The sequence below is a fragment of the Egretta garzetta genome, unplaced genomic scaffold, assembly GCF_000687185.1.
Source record: "Egretta garzetta isolate BGI_Z169 unplaced genomic scaffold, ASM68718v1 scaffold793, whole genome shotgun sequence".
Classification (NCBI taxonomy): Eukaryota; Metazoa; Chordata; class Aves; order Pelecaniformes; family Ardeidae; genus Egretta; species Egretta garzetta.
This window is the reverse complement of record NW_009259229.1, coordinates 37,151-48,968: the sequence shown is the minus strand read 5'-3', so window position 1 is coordinate 48,968 and position 11,818 is coordinate 37,151. Positions and strand designations below refer to the sequence as shown.

General features: G+C 40.3%; 1 protein-coding gene across 2 annotated transcripts in view; it reads left to right on the top strand.

The window, feature by feature from the left end:
* Nucleotides 1-386: 386 nt before the first annotated feature.
* Nucleotides 387-11,818, top strand: part of LOC104123574 (carbonic anhydrase 13) — an 11,728-nt gene continuing 296 nt past the window's right edge. The window contains exons 1-7 of one of the 2 annotated variants that reach the window (XM_035891426.1): nucleotides 451-500; nucleotides 859-1,641; nucleotides 2,138-2,202; nucleotides 3,880-3,998; nucleotides 7,310-7,405; nucleotides 8,539-8,601; nucleotides 9,475-9,630. In XM_035891426.1, coding sequence (XP_035747319.1) covers nucleotide 2,202; nucleotides 3,880-3,998; nucleotides 7,310-7,405; nucleotides 8,539-8,601; nucleotides 9,475-9,630 — 435 coding nt within the window. In that variant the 5' untranslated portion in view covers nucleotides 451-500; nucleotides 859-1,641; nucleotides 2,138-2,201. Of the gene's footprint in view, nucleotides 501-858; nucleotides 1,642-2,137; nucleotides 2,203-3,879; nucleotides 3,999-7,309; nucleotides 7,406-8,538; nucleotides 8,602-9,474; nucleotides 9,631-11,818 lie in introns of both variants that reach the window. The other variant, XM_035891425.1, reaches the window with a different exon arrangement.

Here is an 11,818-nt window from a genome sequence, read left to right as displayed (position 1 = left end):
ATGTCTTGTGCATAGTTGAATCTTAACTGTGAATAATTAAATATCTACTACTAGATAATTAAATATCTACTTGTTCAAAGGCCAAATAGAGTTAGGTACGCTATGCAAGGTAGATAAAGGGGTCCTGAGAGCTGCTGGTGCAATGTGGTGCAGCAAAAGTAGATGAGTATTTTGACCTGTGTTCTTCTGATGAACTCTTCTTGAATTTAAAAGATGCAAACAAGAACAAGCCAAGGAGAGTCTTCTGTCATATGAAGCAGGGCGCTGCCATCAATTTAGACTTCTCCTCCAATACGTTGCAGGGCCTGCCCACTGGAAGGAGGTTTTTCCTGTCGCTAATGGAGACCGTCAGTCACCCATCGACATCAAAACTGAGGAAACCAAGTATGATCCTTCTCTGCGTCCTCTAAATCCCAATTACGATCCGGCTTCTGCTAAAATCATCCTCAACAACGGGCACTCCACCAGTGTTGAGTTTGATGACACTGTCAACAAATCAGGTTTGTTCCTTTCCTGTTGCACTGTGTCTTCTTCCACCCTTTCCCGAATAGCGTGCATACAGCCTGAGCATGTCTCCCTGCCAGGTATGAACTCCTCATAAACAGTAAGGCTCTGCTCCTCCGGATGAGACATTCCTTTCTTCCCTGTCTTTCAGCACGATACAATGCGGGAACATATTTGGACACAAGTTTGAGGTTGCATTTCTGAGAAAGTGATAGGATTCCCTTTTCACAGGGATGGTTTGATCCACCCCAAGTGGCTAGATAGTGCCAGCCCCCCTGTTTGAACAGTGTTGTGTACAATTTTTCAAATGCTGCTCTCTCTCACTGCAGATGAATCCTTTGTGTCTCATTACAGGTTCATTCCAACCGAATCGCTCAAGTCTCTTATCTGACTTTAGCTGCAGGTTTGGTTATATATATTTTTCCCTTGTACAATCCATACTTGGACTTCTTGTGTCAGGAAAGAGCCAAGACAGAACAAATGAAATATATCCCAAGTGATCCCTTTTCTTCTCTGAAAAGTGTTGTTGTCCAGCCTTTTCTAGGAGTATGTAGCTTCCCTTTTTGCAAGCAATAATTCTTATTTAGAAGTTCTCTGGTTTAGCATAGTCTTTGTAATGTTAATGCCTTCATCTTTAAAACCTTCCCTTGGATGGTAGGCAACTAGCACACCTCCCCTTGAAACAGTAGGAGTGTGGTTTCTACAAGCAATACAATCCTCTTGTTGCATGAGGCTCAGCTGAGGATCCAAGCCCATATGGTGCATTCACAAGGGTCAAAGCCAGAGGGGGACTAATTTGTGATCACCCTGTCCATTAGTCCCGAGGAACTATTGGCTTATAGTGGCAACAAGGAGAGGCCTAGATGGAGGCAACATCATACTTTGCTTTCCCAGACCGTCTTAGTTTAGTTCTTAAATTTCCTGTTGATACGAGCAACACTGGATGTTGCCTGAAAGCCACAAGCTGACCATCAGTGATCTGGTCTGACCTCATGTGTGTCAGATGCCACGGGACTTCCCAGAATTAATCTCTGCTGCAAGCCTAGTAGGTGTGGGTGAAATAAAGCACATCTCTTAGAAAAACATACAATCTTGATTTCAAAATTTCCAGCGATGATGAACCTACCACAGCCTTTGGTAAGTTGTTCTAATTGTTAATTATCCTCACAATTAAAGAAATCAAAATCACACTTTAAACTCCTTTTTTTTTAAAAAAAAGTAATAAATATCAAGATAAATATCAAGAACCTCCTCTTCCACTTTCTAACTCCATCCGTGAAGTGACAGGGCCTGAACATAGTATTTTTGTAGGCTTACAATGGTACCAAAGCAGTGGTAATGTGATCCTCTTCTTACTGCTTTCCTCAGGCCATATATCCAAGGATATAGTTCATGTCATGGCAAAGCACTGACAGATGTTGATCAGATAATTAACAAATGTAATCCCCAATTTCCCTCAGGAGACTCCATATCTCCATGGACTAGATTCTTCAGTCTACATACATGGCCATTATCATGCCTTACTTATCAAAGAATTCAAATCCGTCTGTATCCATAAGCTTGAGTTATTCTCTATTTTCCATGATATTTGTCACTGACAAACTTTATCAGTACTGTTTTTGTTTTCTTTCAGGTCATTGATCAAAAAATACTGAATTTTCTAGGGCCAAAATTTGGCCTCTGGGGCACCCCTGTGAAGTAAGCACTCTTGCCATATGGTGGTTTCACTACAAAAAAAAAAAAATCAAATTAATTGGTACTAAATACATTAGCATCTTTTAATATATTATTAACTGACATCCATATGAGATATTTCTTCATTTTGGCCAGCACTGAAACCGGGCTGTGGAGTCTGTAACTGTTTGTGTAATTCTGTTTATCCTCTTTGGTACCACATTAGCTCCATTCTCTGAAATTGGTCTGTTGATGTGTCAAAGACCTTTTCTTCCAGCTGTTTTCAACCTTTGAGATACTGATATTTGCCTTAAATAGCTTCTGACTAACCCCTCCCTTAACTGCTGTTGGAAATGGAAGGGTTTTACCATCACTGTGTGATGTGGTACAAATACATCATCAGGCCATTTTCCACATTTTTCAGCAGAAATATTTCATTGAAGGCTGATGCATTTCTACGTAATTGTTTTCCCTCAGCCAGTGAGAATACAGATCTTTACACATTTCTAGGATCATTTGCCTCCAAGTTTTCAGTCCCTGAAAGAAGGAATTTGCTTTAGGAGTGCCGCTTCCCCATCCCCTTTGTTCACTAGGTTTATAGGCTCTGTAAAAACATGGGTTTGAGTTGAAGTTTTAAGGAGGTCAAATATTTTTCCCCACAGATAAACAGTTCCAGTTCCTTTTCATTAGCCAGGCTACTTGTGCTAGCAGACAGGCAACTTAAAGAAATTCTTCTTTTATCTTTATTTGGTGGTATTTTGTTCCTAACAAAGTTTAATTTTTGGACTAAACCCAGAAAAGAGAAAAAATGACTGTTGTCCTCCCCGGTGCTCTTAATTTAAAAACTGTCTGGTTAAAGCTCCCATCATTTCCCCTTAAAATATCTATAATGAGCCAGTAAACCAGCCCAGACTAATTCCCAAACCCTCAGAGATATGGAGCTGGGAGAGTGGGGTGATTTGTTTTGCGGTGAATGAGGAATCTTTCTGAATGTGATTCACATTCAGATCTCTGTGCAGAGAAGTTTTGGTTCCAGCTCTGATCAGCAAAAGACGAGCGCTTGCAAAAGCAAAACAATGAAAAGCCCACCCAAATGAGTGTTAGGTTGAAATAAATGGCTAATTAAGTGTCAGTAATATTGCAGTCATACAGTGCATATGTAGTGTTGGCTTCATTTTATTTATCTTAATATATGCTCCTTTTTCTCAGACTTCCATCTGATGTAACTGTTGCAAATGAAGGGAAGAGCCTTGAATTTTTTTTTAAGCTCCACATACTTTCCTGCAAATTTCAAAGAGAAGAGATTCTGTTCACATTATATTTTTCTGATCCTCCCCTTTATTCATAAAACCTGTATTTTAAGCTTAATTTCTCAGTGATTCTTTTAAATAACATTCAAGAGAGGAAACGACTTGCAAACCATCTTCTGAGAAATATCCAGCCCATAGGAAGACAAACGTGGTGATAACAATATACCCTTTAGTGGGCCATAACCCACTAACCTACACAAAATTTTGGAAGTCACATCCTGGACAAGTGAGGGTTTCTGTAGTGCTCCAGAGAAATGGGAAGCCACCTGAGACAGCATTTGAGGAGGAGTGGGGGACTGTCCGAAGACTGAAGTCGGGTGTGAGGTTAGAGGATGTGGGTAGCGGCTCCGGTTCCTGCGGTGAAGCCTTTTCCTTCTGCTTGGGTTTCCAGTGTTGACCGGGGGGCCGCTCAGCGGGACCTACAGGCTGCGCCAGATTCACTTCCATTGGGGGTCCAATGATGAAGCTGGCTCCGAGCATGCGGTGGATGGGATGAAGTACGCGGCAGAGGTAAGGCTTTACATGGAGTCACCTGTACCTCTAAGCTTGTGACTAGTTTTCCATTTTAAGAATTGTGTTGCCCCTCCTCTGCTCGCTTTTCATTCTCCCCCCGTTTTACCAAAAGACAAGCGGTCTTCCTGACGTGTTGCGTGTTTGGTCCTTTCTCAAAGGAGAAGCTATTTGAAAGCTTTGGAGAGGATTAAAAAAGGAGTACAGAAGACAAGAGCTTGATAAGAGCAAGATTTAATGTTCAAGAGCTATTTTAAACTTTGTCTTTTGCTGTCTCTTCCTTGGAGAATATTTTCACAGTCAGCTTCAGTTACAAACCGCAGAATTATTTGTTTTGGGGCCTGTGCAGTGTAAAGTTTATGCAAGACTTAAGGAGTGTTGCATTTTGCGGTGCATTTAGGAGTGTGATGGTGATGACTTTGAGAACTGCACCTGAGTAGCTGTCAGGGTGCCTGCTGTCTGTGGAGGTCCTGCGTTTCAGTGGGGGCAGCGTGCCACAGGGAGAAATGCACCGTCCGCTCTGGCACGGAGAGTTCGCTCCTGCCCTGTCTCCTTCGGTGCGTTTGAGTAGTCTACAGTAAAAAGTGCTCAGTGTCCGATTCCTTTTTCCAAAATGGAAGTAACATGGAGTGGTTTGGTGAGGCTGAGATCTTTAACAGCACATAGTTCAGTGGAAGAGATTTCTGGGGTTAAAAAGAAGTAAAAAGTATAAAAATAAATGGTAATGGACAAATAAAAGACTTAATACTAAAGAAGAAAAAACTGAAATGTATGCACAGTGGTGTGATCAAATTTTACTGGAAATGCTGTAAGAGATAGTGGTCAGAAAAAAAAAAAATCAGTTTTCTAACACTAATGGGGAAAAGTGACATTTGCAGTGTTTAAAGGCTTATGTTTTCCACAGGAACCAGGTGAGATGGAATATAAAGAATTAATAGAGGTGCTTTAAAACCATTAAGTACCAAAACCAAATTTCTAGCTGAGAAAATATATGTATGTTTCCCATCTAAGAAACCAAATGGAAGGAGAAAATATCTCTGAATTTCTAGCCAGTCTAAAACCCTTTCCGTTACCTGTTGATTGGGTAACCCTCCACAAGAAGCTCTCTAGATGTCACTTTGGCTTTGGGATAAGAAACCCAGAATTAAAATCAAGGCTTCCGAGCACTGTTCACACAAAAGAAAATACCTCAGAAGGAGACATGAAGATGGTTTCAGTGCTCACCTTCATAAGGAAGATGTGTAAGATTTCAAGAAAAAGCATCGACTGAGTCGAAGAAAGAAGTAGTGTACAGGTAAAGACGACTGCAAGGTTCAGCCCCCTAAGCCCACCGGGAAGCCGAAGGGATCCATGGCTCCATTCTTTGTGGCAACGTATGGTCTGATCAAGGGCTCTTCACAAGCTGCAGTGACAGCGCGGTGGTAAGACGGGATATATTCCTTAAAAAGAAATCACAAGCAATTGAGAATGGGGCTGTACCTCAAAGCGTTTCGCAGCTCTGTTTGTCTGGGGGTTTTGGGTTTTAGGGGGGTTGGGTTGGCGGGTTTTTGGCAAAGCTATTGGGGAGTGGGAGCGGGCTTTATTTAGTTGGGGGAATTTTGCTTTTTGTTCTTTGTTGGTTTTTCGCTTTTTTTAAAAATCCACAATAAAAGTCAATTCTGACTGAGAGTATCTTGTTTTCTTTTTGTGTATGTAAAAATGCAATTGTTTAAAAGTTGTTTGATTTTTTGTGAACTTACGATAGTGAGCGGTGCAGGCAATATGAGCTCCAGGATACTAAACCACCTGGGAATGGGTTAGTGGACTGTGTTCTCCTCCTGGTTTAATTTATAATATTTTTAGCAACTTTCCTTCAAGGATCTCTGAAGCTGTGAGCCAGCATGTGTTTCATCGTGAGCATGCACGTATTATTGATACCAGTGGGATTCCTTACTTGCTGGAAGTCATGTTTCAGCGCTTCAGAGACCAAGTGCTTAACAAACATTAATTATACCCTGTAACATCAAGTAACACCTCTGTTTTACAGATACAGAAAATTAAAACTTATAGAGGTTAGGCAAGGGTTGAGGTTTAGGGTCAAAATCTTCATGCTGCTAGATCCCTATTTCAACCATGCAGCTGCGTTGCTTCCCATAAAAAGCCTTTAAAGCAAGTTCCAGCTTTCCTAAATTGCCTTTACTTTAAAGGTCTTGCAGTGCTGTATTCCAAAAGCAAACCTTTTTTTCCCAGGGGTTCATCCCAGTTTAAGTCATTCAGTGGAGATGCTTTTCAGCACTGCTAAAGGGTAAAGTTCAAAGTCTGAAAAGTTGGTCACCAATTTTAGAAAAGCCAATCCTATGCCCTGCTTCTGAGCCTGTCTTTCCTTGCCTCAAAACCACGGGTAGTAAGATTCGCTAATCCACTGAGGACTTGCGAGAGTAATTAATGTTTGTGAAGTACTTAGTCTTAAGTGCTGTGTGAGTGTTTGTGCTCTCTCCAGTTTGGCAGCCGGACCGTTCCTCAAGGCTGGGATGTCCTGGCGCTTCCCGGGAACCAGGAGCTCCCGCCTGGAGCGTGGCCAGGATTTAGAAAAACCAGGCTTAGCAGGAGGGACTGAGGTGGTATGGGGGTAGACATCACATGCTTTGCCTTTCCCCACCTGGCTAGGTGGTGTCTTTAAGCTGCTTAAGCAACTACGCCAGGACAGTTCCAGAAAAATGCATGTTGGCAATGCAAATGCTCAAACCTGAGATAATCAAGCTGCTTGTAAGTGCCTAACTACTGGTAATCGTAGAAAATTACATTTGGGAAGTATCAGAAATGAAATTCTGATGTCCAGCTTAAACTAAACAAGGGAAGAGGGGTCATTGCAAGTTTAATGTGTGTTCCTCTGCCTGCTTTGTAGCTACTTATGTGGCTGATGAATGTTACTGAAAGCTTGATTAAGGAAAAAGAGGAGCAACTAGTAACATTCTCGTGATTTTCAATCACTTCTTAAAATCAGCTGTACTAAAAATGGATTTAAAAGCTTTCATTATGTAACCATGGGATGTCTTAGCTTCTCTGTTCAAAATCTGGGGACGCAAGAGCAGTTTGCCAAGCACTGCAGTGTGCTGATTGCTGCTAAACTTTGAATAATCCCAGCCACTGGAAATGCTTTGCCATTTGTGTGAACTGTATATTTACCAATTTCAAACAATAATTGCATTTAGAAAACTGAATGGCTCTGACTACAAAAAAGCAGAGTATCAAAACCAGTAAAGTTGTAGTATTAATCTGTGATTATTTGAGTTCAGCGGGAGTTGATGCTGTCTGTGTCTCTTGCTTTTCAGCTTCATGTGGTCCACTGGAACTCAGAAAAGTATTCCAGTTTTGTTGAGGCAGCTCGTCAGTCAGATGGATTAGCAGTCATGGCTGTATTTCTGAAGGTGAGAAGAAAATGTCTCAGCCCTCCTAATAAATCTGCATTAGGAGCCCAAAGGGATAACGGTGATAGTTGGTATAATTATTGCTAAAGAGATAATTGTTTTGTATGGACATTAAATTGTACTGTTTCCTTTGTGCTGTTTACTTTCCAGTATAGAAAGCTGTGCTTGCTTGAAGGTTAGAAATTCCAGATTAATAGATTTTCAAGACAGCGAGGCTCTTCGGTGCACCTACGCTGCACTCTTGTACAGAATAAGATATGGAACTTAATTCAGCAGCCTCTATGTGGATCCCAATAACTTGTGCTTGACTAACAATGCTGATCTGATTTGTTTTGAATGCTTCTTCAATGGTTTGTCTCTTGAGCTGGTAGTTTCTTCTGAAAAATGAAAAAGGAAAACCCAGAATCTGGACCATTTCCTTGTAATTGTTATATACCTCTGTGCCTCCTGCACCAATTCTAAGATGAAATTCCACTCCTGCAAGAGCTTCATTGGCTTCTGTATGACAAAGCAGATGGGGAATCCACACAATCCACGACAAAAGATAGGGCTTTGGTCAAGCCTGTGGTTTCTGCCTGGCTGCCACAGCTTCCCGGGCACAGCTCCTGCTGGTGCTGGCACAGTGGGTCAGCCATTAACACGCAGCAGTTGCAAAGAACTGCTTCAATAATTCTGTTTCTAGTTTACATTATAACGGTCTAAGGAAAGTTTCACTGGATTTCTTAGCACGCAAATTCTGCTTGGGATATGTAAAAATGATGTTTTCACCTGTTATAAGCAGTTAAAATTTCAGATGTAAGCCTGAAAATTTTAATATCTTGCATACAAAACCTGAAAATGAAATTACTTTTGTTCCCTACAGCGTAAAGTTTGTGGGTCTTTTATAGCTGAAGTAATTACTATGAGTAGCCAGAATGACTACTGTCAGCAAGAGAGTGGATCTTCTTTATGTCCATTACTGTTTCTAAGGCCCAGCTAGTCACAGGCTTGTACTCACAAAAGCCACCAGATCTCACTGTCGCTTAAGTAAAGCTATGTAAAATAGTTTCAGTATGCATTAGCTTTTTCATCATTTATTTTTGCTGTTTTTTTCTGGAGCTCAAGTATTTCTTTCTTCTCTCTGATGTTAATAGATCGGTGAATGCAACCCTCAGCTGAAGAAGATTACTGACCGCTTGGACACCATCAGAATCAAGGTGAACGAATATTTCTAAAATAATACTAATACTGGTGGTTGCTTTTGTTGTTTTGTTTTTTTGGTAACCTGTCTGCTACTTCCTTCACCTTCATGTTCTCTAGTCACTAGCTTCATAGCTTTCCGTATCTAACTCTGATTTGGGACAGTTTAGGAGCATTCTTGTTAGGGAAGTTAAAAACTAAGCAGACACAGAGTAATTTTTATACAATAAGAGATGAGAGGAAAAAGCTAATTCTGCACAGAACCTAACCTCTGACAAATCTGTTGCTATGAGAATATTAACAGGATAAGACATACTTTATGGAAAGCTGTGAACAAGATGAGAGGAAGGTTTCCTGCTCAGCATCATGTTTTGTACAGGCATCTCTGGCCTGGTAGCCTGAAGAGGGAGAAGCAGTAACCCGTGGGCCTGGGAGGAGGGAGTGGGAAGGGGAGAGGGTGGCAGTAACCCCTGGGGTTACCCCACCAGCCTCACAGAGACCATACCTACAGTCATCTTAATGTCTTCTCACCTCTCCCTCCAACCTCCATCTCATGGTCATTTGTAACTATGGGGAGCCCATGCTAACGAGACACCTTTGATGGTGTCCTGCTGGCATCAAGGACAGCAGCAGCAAAGCTGTCGCAGAGGTACGACCTCATCAGAAGGGCACTGGGTCACCTGCTGTGATCATCCAGGATGCTGCCAGCCCACTCCGTAATGGAACAAGCTCTACCTCCTTTGGCATGATTCATCTTGGCCTCTTGCTTTTCAATAATATTGCCTTGGTTTTTTTCTTCCTTTTTCTTTTAACTTTGTGTAAGAAACAATTTTCTAAATGTATTTTATCTCGAACCACAATAAGATTATTTTTTTTCTATTATTTTCCAGGGTAAAAGAGCACTATTCACAAACTTCAATCCTAGCTGTCTGCTTCCCAAGTCCCTGGACTACTGGACTTACTTTGGCTCTCTCACTGTTCCACCTCTTCTTGAAAGTGTCATCTGGATTGTTCTGAGAGAGCCCATAAGTGTTTGTTCTGAACAGGTATTTTTCAGTTTTTCTCTGCTATAGAAATGTTGCTTTTGTAAGACTTCAAATTGTAAATGCCACCCAAAAGCATGTTCTTTTGCAGACCTTGACATTGCATACCTTACCAAATTTTCAAAGGACAAAATGTGTCTGTCAAATTTATTGTGACTTCTTGTTGCAGCTATTTATTACCCTTTTTTAAAAAAGAATCTGCATACTCTAAAAATTAACAGTCAAAAATAACCCACAATGAACCTGCAGAAAAAAAGGGTTCTGATGATGCTAAGAAATCCTGGAATTCCACTTGATTCAGTTATTTCTGCATCCTGCTCAAACCTCTTCTCTGCCATTTTTATTTGGCAGCTCAATAGTAAATTTCTTCTTGCATGCCAGATATGTAAACCTTGGTGAGTTTACTAGAATTATGAAAAGCAAATGCAATTGTAATGAGTTGTTTTTTATGTTAGGCTATCTTAGGAAAAGTGTGATACCACATAAAAGAGTCTACTTACATTTCTTGTTAAATGAAGCTTCATGCTATATATTAATGTTGCAACAGTGACACCCAGTGGGCTGACCGTCTTAGGTATAAAGAGTTTTTCCTACTGGAGACACCGAAGTGTGTCAGATTATAGCTTCTAATATTGGACATTGATAAATACATCACCTCCAATGTGTTACCAATGTTCTGGGCGCACTGTAAACCTTAGTATTTTTGTACCTCAGCATTTGTCTCATTCATGGTCAATATTACAAGTACCTCCGAAAATTCAGTACCCTGTGTCACATACTCAGCAGAAACAGTTGACTTCAGTCTTTGCGCAAAATGTTTAAGACAGCTCACGGAATGGGTTGCTTGTTGGTCAGGAGACCTCAAGTTCTGTTTGTAACTGATGGCTCTAGGGCTGAAAATTTGTGTTAAGGTATGAACTTCCCAAAGACAAGCCAATGTTCAGGTTAAAAGGGTTTTTATTTGGGCTAGTCTATAGTTAATGTATTCTAAAATGTGAAATACTGTATGCAAACACCCACGTGTAGCAGGTTCAGAGGATACGGTGTCGGAAAGTGTCAAGTACAGTGAGCCTTTACTAGTAATTTTTCATAGACTGTAGCTATATCTTATGTACTGAAGTATAAATGTGCTATATTCTTCTAAATATAAGCATGCATATGGTTAAAAGTGTTTGTTTCTAGTAATGTCCACTATTGTGGTTGATCAGTCATCGCCATGACTGATAGTTTTTTGCCATTTAATTTTATTCCTCTAATTTGTATTTCTTTGGGGGCTTTACACTACTACCTATTTTTTGGTGCACTTTTCAGGTTGAAAGAAATTAATAAATTTTAAGTTTTCAGGAACTCACAGAGAGCCTGAACTACAAATATTAGCTTTAGCATGGGGTGGAGTAAAATAGCGTTGACTTTTTTTGCTTTTAATGCAATTAAGATGCAACGTTCCATACAACTAAATGCTCTTTTATAATACAGTTATTTTTGTACTGTCCTACACTTGGTAACCAAGAAGTAAGGTGTTATATAGAAATAGTAAATACTGGAAATATTACAAATTAGTTAAAATACTAAACTTCAGGTCAGAATTTGGACTCCAGTTTCCTGAGATTAGACGCGGAGCTCTGATCTGGGTTTCTGCTGAGATCAGCTTAAGCAGAGAAGCTTAAGCTGAGGAATGAGTAACTGCCTGTTCTGTGTCTCCGTAAAGGAGAAGTTTTGAATCTCTCCTGGTTTGAGTATATGTTTAATATATCAAAAGTGCTAGTTACAGAAGCTTTCTATAGCACCACAGCTATTATTCCAGGTTAATTGTGAATATAGTCTGAACAAGAAGATGTACTCAGGTACACACAGGAAATCTAATTTTTGGCACCAAACGTTCTGAGTCTCTAAACGGTAAAATCAAACACAAGGATATAGAAAACTCTGGTTTAGATCAAGTTGTGGAAGACAAAGTTTGAATACAGGAAACAAATAACCTTTATGCACAGTTTCATTCTGACACGTATTTCGGGAGATTTTTCTTGGTAGTCATCGTTTTTAATTTGCAAGGACAGAAATGGTGGAATTGCCATTCCCCACGTGCCATAGAAACATAGAGTTCCATTCTTCCTGGCGGAAAAAAGGTGACAAGTATCTTTAATATTTACTACATGGTTGTTCATTAGTATGAACATGAGGGTTTTCTGCT